At 49.4% G+C, this 16,006-nt stretch overlaps 1 protein-coding gene across 9 annotated transcripts in view; it reads right to left on the bottom strand.

The window, feature by feature from the left end:
- CUX1 (cut like homeobox 1) overlaps positions 1-16,006 on the bottom strand; it is a 353,404-nt gene that overhangs the window by 130,111 nt on the left and 207,287 nt on the right. For all 9 annotated transcript variants that reach the window (XM_045875616.3, XM_045875615.3, XM_045875614.3 and 6 more), the window contains exons 5-8: positions 13,132-13,269; positions 9,231-9,354; positions 6,320-6,396; positions 4,633-4,699 (exon numbers count right to left, since the gene is read on the bottom strand). In XM_045875616.3, the coding sequence (XP_045731572.1) occupies positions 4,633-4,699; positions 6,320-6,396; positions 9,231-9,354; positions 13,132-13,269 (406 nt within the window). The remainder of the gene's footprint in view (positions 1-4,632; positions 4,700-6,319; positions 6,397-9,230; positions 9,355-13,131; positions 13,270-16,006) is intronic.

Below are 16,006 nucleotides of genomic sequence, written 5' to 3' on the forward strand. Positions count from 1 at the left end.
TGTTCTGCACATAAAGGCTAATTACATTTTGCTTCAAGCCTACACATGGAAAACTTTACCGCTGCCATCCCCGACAAGTCAGCCTGCGCTGTCCCAGCTGACGCGGGGTGGTGACTGCTCACAATACATCAGGCTCTCGGGACAGCCCTGGTGCCTTCAACCTGTGGCCTGCTTTCCCAAATGGGGGTGACACTGCCCCGTGACAGAGAGGCGAGGGCAATGTGGGCTCTTGGGATCCCACGGGAGATGCTGCAATTCAAGTCCATCTTCCCCGAGGTCCGCTCATTTCAGAAATGCACACCAGGCCCCACTGTGAGCGAGCTTGTCGGGCGGAGCCTGTGTTTGCTGATCACGGAAGAGGGAACGGGTTATTAGTGACCGTGCTAGGGGCTGTCCGCATCCGTCGTCGGGGAAGGCAAGTGGGAGTGGTGGTCAGTGAGCGCCCCCAAGGCCACACGGAAGAGTCGTGGACCCTTCCCCCGAGCCACTTGTGGGTCAGCCTTCTCCAAAGCCCACGCTAGACTGTGCCACCCCATCCCCTTCTTGGGTTTTCTGTCGATGAGGATTTAAGAATTCCCTACTCTCTGAGAGAGAAAAGAAACGGTTTAGGAATGTTTTAAGGCCATTTGTGAAAAGGTTTGCCCCTGGTGGGCTTATATTCGTATGTATTAACGGGAAGACGTCTAGTCTAGTAAGATACACGTAGGGTGGGCCTGAGGCAGATGGCAGAGGGACAAACCTTTCCCATAAAATAAAAGGAGAGAGGGATGTGAGGGAGAGCCTCCAGATACAGGCAGTCTCCCAGACTGACGGACTCCCTGTAAAGCTACAAGAAAGTAGTGACTACTGACTCAGTCCATTCTCCACATTTTTTGTGGATTACTTACTCTGGGAAGCATGTACAGTAAGTGTTTGGCCCTAGGCTGCCTTTTGTTAGCAGTCAGTCCATTTCCGACTTGGGAAATGCCCGACCCCCGTGGAGGCCTGAGTCCGCCACCCTCCCCCACCCGGCCCCACATACACTGTGCCCACCTTGCCCCATCCCCACGTTCGGCACGCCTGGCTGGCCCCCGTGTTCTCACATACTGCACTCCTTTGCCTCCAGCAGCCCCTCACCCGAACTTATCTTTCCACCACAAACCGCATGTCACCCCCTTTAGGAAGGCTTCCCTGATTATTTCCTTTTGCTCCAGCTGGGTGCGCCTCCCCTGGAGGCTGCCCACTGGCTGCTGCTGAGTTTGGCCACGGGAGTCCTGGCAGCGGGAAGAAGGGATGGTAAGGTCAGGGGTTGCTCTTCGTCCCAAAGGCCACAGGTCCTCGCATGCCTCGGTGTGGTACAGCCCCCCAGTCCTGGTTCAAGCTGCCACATTCCCTCTGTGCTTTCCCTGCTGCCTGCCCCTAGCTGGAGTGTGCTGTCTGTCGCGTGGACCCCTGACAGCACGGAGGCTGTGCTTGCTAACATCACAGCAGTGATCACCCTGGATTCCAATGGCTTGTCTCCTGAGCTTTCTATCTCCGGATTCCCAGAGCCCAGCAAAGGGCTAGGCTCAGAGGAGGCCTCTAGGAATGTCTGCTGTGCTGGTGAGCGAATCTGTTATATCTGAGTCATGTCCCTCATGAGTTAGGCTTGTTCCCTCCACGAACGCACACAGTGCCACACCGAGCAATCCCCTGCTCTGATCCCGGGAGGTGACGCACCCTGAGCGCCCACGGCCCCGAAAGCAGTCTGTGACCACAGCCACAGTCCTGAAGCTGAACATTCTGTTAGAATAAGCAACTCTCATACTTCTTGATTCTATTTTCCACTTACTGGAGTTCGGTGAACATGAGCAAGTAATGCATGGATTTTCATTTATTTGGATTTTAGGGGGAAAAAAATCTTTTTGGCCTTAAGACACGCTGATACAATGAGAAACCGTCCAGAAACATTTCTCACTGAGCCCACACCAGTAACCGCCGTTGCTCATCAGATGCCAGTAGGGTCGGAGTCTAGGAGAGGTCTAGGGCCTCTGGGGCTTCCCTGGGTGACCTTGCTGGCTCAGGGGACCCAAGATTTAATGTTCTTACCTGTAACATGACAGAGCTGGCTGCTCAGAACAGCCCAGGAGTCAATGCGTCTATAGACAGTAACTAGAAAAATACTTAAGACTGAAAATCATCTCTGTCATCTTAAGGGAGCAGGATCACCTGGGGGCAGGGCCCTGACAGGTGACTGAGCTGTCATTCTCCAGCATGAGCCTGGCCTCTAGCAAGGTCAGAGAGGGTAGGGACAGAGGATGGGAGACCCTGACTCTCTGGGCTGTCTCCTGGTGACTCCCCGGCCACCATATTCCCCACCCAGCGGGGATGGAAACCTGTGAGCGGGGAACATTTACGCCCTTTCTAGATGACTCTTCTCTGCTCAGTCGCTTCCCCAACCCCTAAAACAAACCAACCAAATGGACACAAATTTTCTACGTGGCTCCTTTAGAAGCCCAATGAGGAAATGATGAGTCTAAACCAGGGACCAGTACTTAGCCGTCATGTGACAAGTGGCATTATTTGCTGTCATTTCTGAATGGTTTCGGTAGATGCTCTGTCCTCAGGCTGTTTCTTTTCCTCAAGTAGGTGCGTGTCTGAGGCTAAAAGCACCTCCCCAGCATGCCCCGGGAGGACACGGCAGGAGACGCCAGCTTCTGGAAGCCGAGCCTTTTCTAACACTCTCAGAGCCATGGCTTTCAAAATAATCTTTCATTGAGACCCACCGGAAGAACTGCGTTTTACATTGCGACCCAATAACTGTACATTTATATTTTTAGATTTATACACATAACGGACACAAAAGTGTCACAAAACAGTATCTGACTTCACTATGTGCCATGAGCCACGATACTGTCTACTCCATTCTGTTATTGCGTTTTCTATTGTATTTTATTGTTCAACCAGCTGGTCGCTACTCACTACACTGATTTTGTCCCTGTGACACCCAGTTTGAGAAAGACTGGCTTAGGGGGGCTCAGACACGGATTGCAAAACTTTTGAAGTGAGTAACAAAGCAAGCTTTGGTTAATTATAGAAACACAAGATATATCTATGTCTTCTAGAAAGAGATGTGGTTTAAAAAAATAAAATAATGAACACTAGTGAAAAAAAAAAAAAGGGGAATTTACCAAGAAAGACAATGACTATTCTTCTTAGTAAAGTCCAGGCAGAAATAATAGAAAAATAAAGGTGGCAGGCTGGCAGAATAGGGGGGCTAGACACGGACACCGAGGAGTATCAGGGTGACAGCAGTTGGTATGGTTTCTGCTGAGCTTCCATCTGAGGGGTGAGTGGGGGGGTGAGGGCCAACCCATCGACGCTGGTGCCCAGGGTCGGAGGAGTTAATACCGGAGCCTCCACGTTTCAGAGGGAAATCTTAACAGTTAAACACCTCAGAGTCAGCTCCTTCCATCCCACCTGAAGTCACACTTCAGCACGCCGAGACAAGAAGGTAGAACGACCTGGCAACTCTCACCGGGATTAGATATGCCAACAGGTGGACCAGAGTCGCCGAGACCAAGGAGGGTATTTTCGTCTTTGCGCCGAAGTTCTGTGCTCATGATCAAAATCGGCTCTGCCCGCGAGGCCTGGCTAGCTCTCAAGGTCTCTAGCTACTCAACGATGCAAAGGTCGAGAGCCCACCGAGGTGGGCCCTGGGAGCAGCAGGCCCAGCAGCAACGTCAGAGGCCAAGGGCGAGTGTGATGGGACAGAGGGATGCCTAGCATAGAGCAGGAGCCCGGGAGGAGGCGGTGCTCTTCGGACCCCCCCCACCCCCGCACCGATGCCCGCGCAGGTTCTATGGGAACACAGCAGGAGCCCCTCCTCACTGGTGCGGAGCAGCCTGGGGGGCATGGGCTTCTGCTGGAGACTGGGGGGAGCCTCCCAGGACAGGAGGATGTGGCTCAACCTCTCGTCTGGCGGTTCTGCCTGTCTGGACCTCGGCAGAGGAGACTGGGGCTAGGGCCAATCTCTGCTGCTTTTTCACCTCTCTTGATTTCTGTCAATACTGTTCCTTCCTTCCAGGGGCTCTGCATGGAGGGCGGGCCGGCAACGGGTGCACCTGTGCTGCCCCAGATCACTGATTTCCTTCTGACAAGAGCCTCGGGTGACACGCCCGCCGTAACACGCGCGCCCCTACGCGTGTGTGTCCGCACACGAACGCCTCGTGTTCTGCGGTGTGACGGGAGTAAATACTTCTGTGTGGGAGCCAAGGACGCGGCCACAGGAAAAGGTGATGTGATTTGCCCAGACCCAGCTCCCCGAAACGTCCCAAGAGTCACCTCTTCTATAGGATGCCCTGTTCCCAAACTTTCTTAGAAAAAGGCACATGGTGACGAGGCTTCACAATAATTAAGGACACAAGTTCCAGTGTTCTAGGGCCACCAGAGCTTACTGTCACATCGTGGGTATTAGACTGACGCAAGCAGCTCACGGGGATGACACTGTTTTCCTCACAGCAGCTCTGAGGCCGAGCGCCTCCTGAATCCTGTCCCTCTTTGCGAAAGCCAACAGACAGGAGGGCGAGGCAGGGGGACTCTTCTGTGGATTAGCAAAATCGGGGGATACCTGACCGAAAGCATGCAGATGGAGGGAACCGGGCAGAGACTTACTTGGCAGTAATTTCTTCATCATATTTGGTTTTCAGGTCAAATAATTCTGTTCGAGTTTTTTCCAGGGCTGAAAGGCAGAGGACATAAAACCTTAATATAAGATACCAGTCATTCACATTAAATTAAAAAAGAAAAAGTAGGGGGGCCTGGTTGGCTCAGTCAGTTAAGCATCTGACTCTTGATTTCGGCTCAGATCATGATCTCAGGGTCGTGACATTGAGCCCCGCGTTGGGCTCTGCGCTGAGCATGGAGCCTGCTTGAGATTCTCTCTCTTCCCCCGCCCCTCCCCCCCTAAAAAAAAAAAAAGGAAAAAGTGTACAAGCAATATATTCACATCCAAGGAGTCAAAGATGACAAAAGTACACAGAATGGGGCCAAAAATCCCCTTTCATTTCCACCTCATCTTATCCATGCACCTCCTTGGAGATAACTCCTGTTACCGGTTCAGTGTGCAGATTTCCTGCTTTTATATATATTTATTTAAGAAATAGTTCCATACATTAACTGTGTGTGTGTACATATATATATATATATATATATATATATATATATATATATATAGTTTTGTTTTTTTCCCAGCCCCACACAGATAGGATGATACACATATATTCTGAGACTTGCTCTTTTCCTTTAGCAGAACAGCCTGGAAAGCGCTCCATGTCAGGACACAGGCAGTAACAATTAGCTCTTGCACGAAGCCTGCCAAATGCCGGGCAGAAGCCAAGGTCCTGGGGTAAGGAGCTGAGACGCTCCAGACAGACAAATGCCACCTAGCTGGCTCCCCTGACAGGCCAACTTGCATTCCCATCAATACTAGGAGTGGGACTATTTTCCTATACTCTCACCAACACCGGATATTATCAATTAAAGAAAATTCTTTTGACAGTCTGACAGGCAAAACAATCTTTCCCTGATTTAATTAGCATCCTCTTGCCTGTTACGAATTGTTAATGTTTTTTCATGTGTGTACTGGCCATGTGCATATCTCCTCTGCAGACTGCCTGTCTGTGTCTCTAGCCCCTCGTTCTACTGGACTGTTTATCTCTTTTTACTGATTTCTTAGTGATTTTTAGGCGGCCTCTAGAGTTTGGGGGTCTTATTCACGTGTCTGGAACCGTGCTGTATGTTTTCATACATCCTTCTGATGCCTTCCCCTCCACGTTTAAATTAAGTATATGACGCAGTTTCCCTTTCAGGAAAAAAAAAGAGAGAAAGAAGGAGAAGAAAAAAGCATAAAGAAATGATAAAAACTGTAGCACGATCTTTTTGGGCATCTTAAATTGTAAAGATCTGCTATTACTATGCTTAACTTCACTTAGGGTAGAAATAAGTGTTGTGGTTTTTTTGTTTTTTGTTTTTTTCCCCCATTATTGTTCCAAATGAAATGTCAGTTCTTGACAGCTTGGCGATTTAGATGTGTTTGTTGGAAAAAGAGCAGAAAGAAAGGATGGCGTGTGGAAGGGATGGAAAAGGAATTCAGATCCTCCTTCCTCGACGTTAATAACTCAGTGTGGGTGATAATGAAGTCAAGGTGGAGAGGCTGGGGGGCTCTGAGGGGCGTGGGCTCCTTCACTCCTCCAGGGTGCCCGGTACGGGGAGGGGGGAGGGTGCGGACCAGGGGATGGCCCAAAGCCCCCCCACTTTGGTCTTCCCCGAATGGGCTTGACTAGGATGAAGACCATCACACCTGTCTGCAGACTTTGAACTTTGTGCTCCGCTTCCTCCAGCTTTGAGGTGGTGGACATCTGTGTCTCCTGCAGCTTTCTGAAAAGGAAGAGAATAAAGCCAACTGGTCATCTTGTTTCCCAACGTGAACGTTTCGTGCGCGTTGGAGCTCGGCGGCCAATGATCTTTGCAGCAACCCACACATCTGGCAACAGGCACACAATTTGGCTACTGCTGGTGGTGCCATGAGCACCATGTGCCTGCTCCCCGATTTTCAGCACCCCGAGACTCTGTACCCACGTGTGACACTGTGGAGCGTGCATCCTGAGGGACCTGACGTGTGCTAATGGATGCAGCCAGTTATCTTAAATGTAACTTGTTCCTCACATGCCAGATATTAAAAAAAAAAACACAACAAAAAACCATCATCAGGCACTCATTGTTTTCTGAAGTTACCCAAGAAGAATGACACATTTACATTTTGCTGACACAATGAGGAATTTGTTGGCATAAAGGACGTGCTAATAGATGTGACAGGTGGCTCCAGGTCTGGTATAATGGGATGCAAATGTGACGGTAATACCTAATGCGCGATGCTCAACGGGTGAACCCAGTGTCCCCAGATTCACATTTCCCCTGATCTCCAAATGAATTCCCTGGTCAATAAATAGCATTCCTCCCTCCTCATCTGCAGAAAATTTCTAAAAATAGGTTCATTATTTTTACATCTTATGAACAGAACACATGCTCTCAGACTAACAAACCTGGGAATATAGAAAAGTAGAAATTACACTGTTTGAAAAAAAAAAAATCACCCAAATTTCCATCCCCTAAGGAGAAGGACTGCTCACGTTTTCACATATTCCAATTATAAAACTATTACAGGTTCCGAGTTAAAAAAAAAAAAACACCAAACCCACCAGCACAACTATTCTATAAACTCACATGTAATATACAAGAGTGTAATATACACTCTCTGCCCCTTTTAGTGTGAAAGGGATCCTAGCACACACACCCTGGCCTGCTTTTTCACTTAGTTCCAAAGGCTTGCCTGCTTTTCCACTTAGTTCCTTACTTTGGAAGTGTTCTATACCAGCATACACAGCTCCTCCCCATTCTTATTAAATAATTAACGTAACCAGCCTCTGTGGACACTTAGATTGTTTATCGACTCTTTCCACTAAACAATTCTGCAGTGATCATTATGCAGACATTGTTGTATAATTCTGACAGTGAATCTGTTGGATGAAGTTCTAGCAGAGGAATTAGAATGGTCAAAGAGTACGTGCAATTTTTTGTTACTGTTGTTCTGATATTGAGAAACTTCCCAACAACAACAAAAACCTCACTAATTTAAACTCTTGCCAACAATATGCGAGTGTTTGTTTTCCTGTGCCAACACTGGATAAAATTAAACTGAATTTTTCTGCTGAGTAAAGCTGAGCATTCGTTTCACTTTGTACGAACTGTCTGTGTATCTCCTTCGTCCACTTCATAGCACTCATTTTTTTTCCTATTAATTTGTAAGGGCCCTTATGTGGTGGGAAAATGTCTTCCTAGTTTTTTGATGCTTTTACAATGTTTATTGTTATTTATTTTTAACAATTGGTTTTCAATTATGATTAGAAATACCTACTCTAAAATTATTAAAAACAACTTGCCTAAGTTTTCTTCCAGTATGTACATGATTGAATTATTAATGTTGAAACCGTAGATCCCTTTCAATTTCTTGGTGTAAAGAACGAGATAAAAAAAATCCTTCATCCCAAGTGGTCAGTCTGATATTTGCATCTTTAAATATAATTAATTCTTTTACCTAGTTTGAAAAGCCAATTTAATAATATCAAATTCCCAGATGAATTTACTTCCACAATTTTCAAATGCATGACTTTGCTCTGTGCAACTGTAATCACGTGGTATGTAATTCTGTATCATGCATTTTTCACTCCCTATCATGCTGGATACATTGCTGGTCTCATTTCAAATTCTACACTGCTATTATTTTATTTATTTATTTATTTATTTTTAATTTTTTTACACTGCTATTATTTTAATGGCTGTGTAATGTTCCAGTTGGGGATGGCCCAGCTTTATCTACGCATTTCTCTCTGGCCGGGCATTTTGACTGCTTTTATCCCATCCCCTCACCCTAATATCAGTAACATGGTGAGAAACTGCTTTGGGCATACAGTGCTCTCCTAGGAGGCACGCTGGGGCTGGGTCAAGAGTCTGCTCAGCTTTCAGAGCCCTGACTCTGTGGGGCTCCCTTCTTTCCTGGGCGGGGGGCAGCACCTGGCCCCGCTCTCCCAGGCCGCGCAGGACTGGCCTTGGTCCGGCAGTGAGAACTCTGGGAGGCTACATGCGACCACCAGGGGAGGCCAGAGCCGGAGTGGTGGGCTGGGCTCTGGTCCCACCTCTGGGTGGCTAGCGGGAGAACATGGGCAGGTCCCAAATCTGAAGCCCGGTTTCTCTATCTGTAACAGATTTTATTGATATCAGCTGCTTGATATATGGAGCGTGGTGAGGTACAGAAAAGAGGCAAAAAACAACAAAAAAATCCAAAAACCAAAAAAAACCAAGGTTTGTGTGTAATGTTAAATATCCACATTCATTTCAGAAGGTGGCAGGAGTTTGACCGACGTGCATCCAGGGCGTCCCCGGAGAGGGCACACGGCCATGCCCTGTCATCTCAGCTCACATCAGCACATGCCAAGCACACACACTTTGTGCTCAACCCCTGGACCCACTCTGGTCCCCTTGACCACCTGACGCCATCCCCCCACGGGTAAAGACCGATGCACGGCACTCAAGGTAATCTCTCAGGTGACAGAGTAAGGGACGCCTTTATTTTTCAAACAAAATTTTGCTGAGAGCCCCACAGAGCGAGGTTTACGACCTGGGCTGGTCTCGTGTGGACCCCAACAGACACTCACCTCTCCTTTTCTGCAAAATCATTTTGTAACTTTTGTTCCTTTTCGAGAGCTATAGTCTCCGCTTGGTTCTTCAGAGTCTGTTCATATTCTCGGATTTTTTCTTTAAGTGCTTTTATCGTAACCTCTGCAGAAAGGGAAACATGGGCGTGAGAGGCCTAGCACGATTCCACGCGGCTTTTGTAACCTGGTAGGATCGCTGTTTTAAACTTTAGCTCCTCAACCCTGACACAAAATCAATGGTTATGAGTCCCTTTGGAGACCTTTTACTCCCTAAATGTTAAATTGAACTTTAAACATTTAGGCTGCGGAGGATCAATGGATTTTGCTGGGAAGAATAGCTATGGTTTCTTCAATACAACTTAAAAAAAAAGTGTGTGTGTGTGGGGGGGAATCAGCGGTCACACAGAATATCATCTTATTGATAAACTTTAAATTAGTCCTCTACTGAGGAAAGACAAATCGTGTTTTTGTGCGGTTTAAGTACTTTCTCACAAAGAAAACTGTTCATAATTGTGTGCGCGTTTTGGAAGAAGGGGTCTTGGCCAAAGTCAGGTGAGTCTACAGACGTCCCCGGCCCTGGGCTGTGGTTCCCCATTTTCACAAGCGATGGAGTGCATAGTGTGCTAAGTGGATACGGTGTGCATCTCCTCTGCTCGAAGGGACACACCCTGGAGCTTGGGTGCCAAACACCCACCACCCAGGCTGGAGTCCAGAAGATGGGGGCTGTGCGCACAGAGCAGGTGGTGCAGGGCCTAGGGGAGCCACATCTGAGGGAGAGTGAGTGCCAGGCGTGTGGGCAGAAGTGCTGGGTGATGGAGGAGTCTTGCGGGGCTCAGTGCTCAGGACAGGGCCCCATGGGGAATAGGGTCCCACCACCACCGAGTGCATGTTTAGAGCCCTCACTTTAATGACCCCAAATGGGAATGCCAAGGCAGATATAATGAGCAGGGCAGGGTCCTGACTCAGACCCATGGGTGGCTCGAGGGCAGGACTATTCCGCCTGCTCCCTACCATAGACACCCCCATATCACCCTCTGTGCTGTACATTCCCTGGCAGGGCACTGCGGTCCCAGCTCCAGGGACAGTAGAGCTCTTGGGGAGCCGACCTGCTGTGCATGGATCCATCTCGTAAAAGGCCAGGCCGAGAGAGGGCCAAGGCACGAATGAATGGAGGAGGCTAGGCAGGTTGACCGGGGCCTGTGACAATGGAGCTGAGGCTCACAGGACGACACTGGCTGCCAGGTCTTCGCCCAAGTAAGAGCTTGCACTAAGGCCTCCGGTCCTTCAGGCTGTAACTCGCTTCCACTTTTACTCCCCCAACTGCACAGAGGTGCTGGGCAGTTAGTACCTGCATGGCTTAGTGGATAAAAGCTAAAGGCTCTTTCATTAAGAGAAGAAACTGGCCCTTTTCATTAAGTGGAACCCAAAGGGTTCTCCTTAGAGGGAGAGAGAGGAAATTAAAACCAATGACCCTGTCAGGGCACCTGAAAGGAGAAAGGGGGTCTTTCTGCCTTTGGGGCTCGCTGTTTGGGGCCTGAAAAAAACGCTCTGTGGGCCTCATGGCTAGTGATGCACATCACTGTCGAGCCACACGGATAGGGCCAAAGTTGTCCACTTCCCAAGTGGACGCCATGACAGGTCAACTCTGAAAACACATGCACACTCTTTTAAGTCAATGGTCTATATGACTGTGTCAACGTCTAGCATTTCTGCCTCTCACAATTGGTGGGAAATATCTGTATTGCCTGTGGACCTCAGTGCTCATCCCAGTGGGGTTTCTCAGTGTGACACAGCTATGCTCCTCCCAGGGGAGTTTGGGGCACCAGCTGGGGGCTCCCACTCCGTCTGATGAGGTCTCTTTGCCATCCCCACCCCGCCTGGGCTGCTCGTTGGCCAGCCGAGACTAAGCCAGGGGCTGGCTCGTCCTGGAGCCTCTGGTCCTCCTCTGGCAGGCAGGCCTGGGTCTGGGACATTCTGTGTCCCAGCTGGAACCCCTCCACATGAGCCCATGAGGAGGAAGAATGGTCCCAGAGAGGACCGCAGCGCTCTGCTCTAGACGGCAGGGAGAGTTCCAGCACTTGATAAAGAGAGGCCCTTCCTGCTGTAACTTTTCATCCATCTATGCTACGGCTGTGACGATAAATATACGTGACGCACACCCCACCTTCCCAAATCAAAACCACTGTATACTGGTAAGAAAAGAGAGGAAATCGCCATTTTTCTAGAATTTGGGAAAAATCTATAAAGATATCAAATAAAGGGGGGGCTGGGAATTTCTAGAAAAAACAGCCGTGTACACTAAGAGCCTCTGATATGTACTGAGTGTTGGGAAAAGAGGTAAAGGTTTCCCCATCTCATGTAAGCCCACCACAATCCTAAGTGGTTACTATGTGAAGCCTCCTATCCAAGAAAAGGAGGACTTTCACAAAGTGAGGTCCCTCAATCACTTGTTTAAGGTCTCAGAGCTAAACAGTGGCCCCGAAGGGTCTCAAAGCAGGTCTGTCCGCCTCTGGAGCCTTTGTTCTTAAGTCATGGGACTATGGTATTTCACTGAACAAAGCCCATGAGATGGGGCCTTTGGGGAGGAGGACATCCCACACTCAGTTACGGTTCCTCGCTGGGCAACTGGCCATGGGGGTGCTGACCGAGCCAGGTGGGGGAGGGAGGCCACGTAAAGCCCTGGGCCCACCAGCACGTCCTCCAACAAAAAAATCAATCCATAAAAAAACACCCAAAGAGTGGGTCTTGCAAAATGAGACGTCAGAGGTCACGGGAGGGAAAAAAGCAGCCCCCTCCTTTTGGGTAGTGCTACAAGGAACCCAGATGTGTGCATTTCCAGGTTCTCTCTCACCCGGAGTTGTATGTGTGTGGGGGGGGGACAGGCAGCCCCTTCTCTCACCTGGATCCCAGCCTGCTATGTCCAACGCCTCACTCTGAAGCAGGACTATGCTGTCCCAATTCGCCCCAAAGGCTTACTGCTCCCTGTGGAGCTAGAGCAAGATGGCAATTCCTCTGGTTCTGTGCTCCCCCTCCTGGGGGGGTGGGGAAGAAGGGGGATCCTCAGGACTGCCTCTCGAAGCCTGTCTCCAATGGTCTCAAAGCCAAAGGATCTAAGTGATCTGTATCCAGCGCTCAGAGCGGATTAAAGAGAGCCCTCCAAAGTCACCCAAGAGGTCAGCCTCTGGCTCCCAGCTCCTTCCTCGCCCACACTTCCAAATCGAAACACACAGGTGAAGTTTTACGTGGCGTTGGCAGAACGACCCACAGCTGCTGCGACATGGGGCCTCGCTCTGTCCCCGCAACAGGGAAGCCTGCGGGCTCCTGGACACGGTGACCACATCTGGATTTGAGGTGCCTCGGAGATCTCTTTGTTCTTCCCCGACAGGAAGAGCCAGGCGACCTTTGCCCTCCCGGCCCCGGTCGCCAGCTGGGCAGCCCCACTGGTTCTCTTTCATTAAATTCGGAAGGATGAGGGGACGCGGACCAGCGGCCGTTACTAAAGGACTTACTGGCCGTGGCCCTTTGATCACGAGCTGGCTCTCTGACAGGTGTCGCCCGCAGGCAACACATCAGCCTTTTAAAAGGCGGATCCCATCACATGATGGTCCAGGAAGAATGTGAAAGAATCCTGGATGGTCCCGTCACAGGGCAATAAATATTGCATGTGTTGTTATTGTGCTGAGGAGAAGTCTGGCTTCCAAACGGCTAAGCGTTATTACTATGATTATCTCTCCTTAACGATTCTGATTTGGGCCCCACCCTGACTTCGTGACGTGGAGTACAGTTAGAGCTGGTCCCAACAGCGTGGGGAAGGCAATTAGAGGCAGAGGGAAAAAAAAGAAAAGAAAGCAAGCAAGCAAAGACCAGACAAAGCAAAGTACAGAACGGATCTGCCACCAACCTTGATTTTTCACTTCGGCAAATTCCTTGTTGTACTCTTCCAGAGTTTCCCTAAGCTTCTGGTTCTCTGTTTCAATGTCGTGCAGACGCTGCACTTTGAGCTGGAGCTGCTGCCCGAGGTCCAGAGCAGGCACGGGATCTACGGGAGAGGAAAACGCCTGTCACCCCACTCTGGCCATGGACCGGCCACGTTCACGGCCACGCGGAGGCTCGGAGCGGGCCATCTGCGGTGCCCAGGAAGTCAGCCTCCCGCGGGCTCCCCTGTGGATGCCACTGCTTGCCAGAAGCCAGGGTACCTGTGGCCTCCCTGTCCCCCTGCCCCCCGCAGAGCCCTGGGCCCCAGGGCTGGCTGGCTGGGGACGCTTCTCTGCGGCCTACAAAGGATGTGTATGCAGACGCACCCTCCAGGGCCACAGCCTATGGATGCGGCCTGGGAATGGCCACGGGTGCACTGGGATTTGCCCATCTCTCTGGCATGGTGTGACACTCGAAGGATTTCTTGGTCCTTGATCGGACTCACAGGAAGGGGATGCGTGTGGAGGTGGCAAGGGGAGGAAACCCGGGAAAGTCCACCAGGCTTGCAAGATGGACAGTGCGTGGCAAGGTGCCATAAGCCTCAAGTTCCCAGTAATTCTCAGGAAGCTGGAAATAACACCTGATCCTCTGACAGGGTCTCACCGTCAGACACGCTCTGACAGACGTTTTCTCTGATTTTCCCCACAATCCTAGGAAGGGGATGTGACGGTGTGTCGCATTCCTGTCACACAAGTGGAGACTAAAGCTCGGGGGAGCACAATGACTTGCCCAAGGTTTCCCGGCTACTTAGCGGGCCTGCCAGCTGGGGGGGCCAAGACACCCCGGATCATAGTATGGACTGCAGGAGACTGCACCTGGACTGGCCACGGGGGGTCCTATGGCCAACTCGGTGTACCAACTGCAAGCAGGCTGACTTACACAAAACTGGATTTTAACCTCAAATTTGAGACTGCAGACACGGAATCTGCAATACCGACTCTTGGCCTTTGACTTTATCGCTAATTCAGCGTGAAATGGAGAGACGTTAGATGCTCTCTGGGCGTCGATCTGCTCTTTGTTTTTCTTTCTGCTGCCTGAAAGGCACTTCTGGTCCACCTGCTGGGCACCGGTGGAGCGCCTCCCCTAGAATTCTCGGGCCCCGTCGGAGTGGAATACCCCAGTCCGCTGGGCTTAGAAGAGATTACTGAAGATATTTCTGGTATGGACGCCAGCCTCACTTGTGAGGTGGCTACAAAGATTTAGTCTCTGCTTGAGGAATGCTAAACACCAAGCCCTGTGGATCAACATGTGTATATATTCAAGAGCTCACTTAATTTTCAAACACCAGTGTCATTAATTTTCAGACCACCCTCGGTTCCTGGAAGTGAGGGGAGATCTCCCATGCCTTAGTGGGCCAGGCCGCCAGGAGCCAGGAACTCTGTGAGATGCCAATGTCTCTGCAGAGTTTACAGAAAGGCAGGCACTGGGAAATGTCTAGCGCCACGGCGGACCTGCACGTGGGCTTTAACACAACACTGCCCGTCACGTGACACCATGGCCAGGGGGGCATTTATCCTGGGTGTATACACAGTTTATAACTACAACGTTTTCTCATTTGTGGCTTTTCATTATTATTTTAATCAGCATTAAAATATTTACATTAAATTATATTTCAAAAGCTATTTTGGGGAAACAGTTCCTTGTAAGTAGGGGTAGCGATAACACCAGAGGCTGAATTCTTCCGAACGTTCCAGGTGCGGGGTTTTTGTCCTGTTTTTTCCATTCCACGCTTCTCCTTCCTACCTCCCCACCTCCAACCGCCACTTTTTTCACCCTTCTCCCTGTGGTCTCACACTGGGCAACTGGCCTGAAGGACACAAACAGGATGCCCAGGGCCCCCTTCACCTAGAACTCCCATCTGAACTTGACACCAAGGTCAGGGAAGGATTGAGGAGAAGGAGAAACGCTGTACTTGAATAACATTCTATTAACGTTTGCGCACGTCGGCTTTCGGGCACAACTGTCCGTACACGTTATATTTTTAGAGAGCTAAGCTAGTGTCCTGCCCTCTCCATCCCCAAAATTTCTGTCGACAACTCTTCTAGTCCATTCCTTTTAAAAGGCCAGGACCCACTGTGTCTGCTTCAAATAAAAAATAGCTTCTCTCGTTCGATTCAGCCAGGAACTCAGTGACATATAAAAAATAACATGCACATTATCAAGTGAATGGGAACTAGACCTTTAGACAAAATTTCAAAGCATTACATTGTAAATGAAAATTCTGGCAATCTCATAATTATTCATTAGGCATGTATATTTAATTTAACACTATTAAAGGTTAATGCCTGAGTAGCAAAACTGGTCACAGAATAAAGAATGAACTGAATGTTCAAACATCTCTATGCATTAAACTTCAAACTTTACTGCAGTACAGCTGAATGACTAGACGCCTACAGCATTTGAATATTGTTTTGGATTATGTAAAAGGCATTGCTAAAGTACCTCTTAGGCTTATTTTTTATTACTTGTATTAAAGGAACAGCTAATTACCACATGACAATATAATGACTCTAGCATGTTTGGGCTGGAGACCAAAACAATGACTCTCGGCATGCCAAACCCCAACCTGTATGTTAGTCCAGGGGAAATCATGGCTTTTTGTCTCCTTAATGATTCCCGATGCCATTAAACCCCACACAAGTATTGTTGGGTCTCATTCTGAACGTCACAAGCATCCAACCTCAATTAGGGAACTGTCTGGGGGAGGCCAGGGGACACACCCATGAGAGGGACAGGAACACACGAAATCCTGCAAACCCGTCTGCCCTGCCTCTTCCAATTCAATGGGCTCTATCGTTGGT

The sequence above is a fragment of the Mirounga angustirostris genome, unplaced genomic scaffold (assembly GCF_029215605.1).
Source record: "Mirounga angustirostris isolate CCGP_5_RB_7025 unplaced genomic scaffold, mMirAng1.0.hap1 SCAF_5, whole genome shotgun sequence".
Taxonomy (NCBI): Eukaryota; Metazoa; Chordata; class Mammalia; order Carnivora; family Phocidae; genus Mirounga; species Mirounga angustirostris.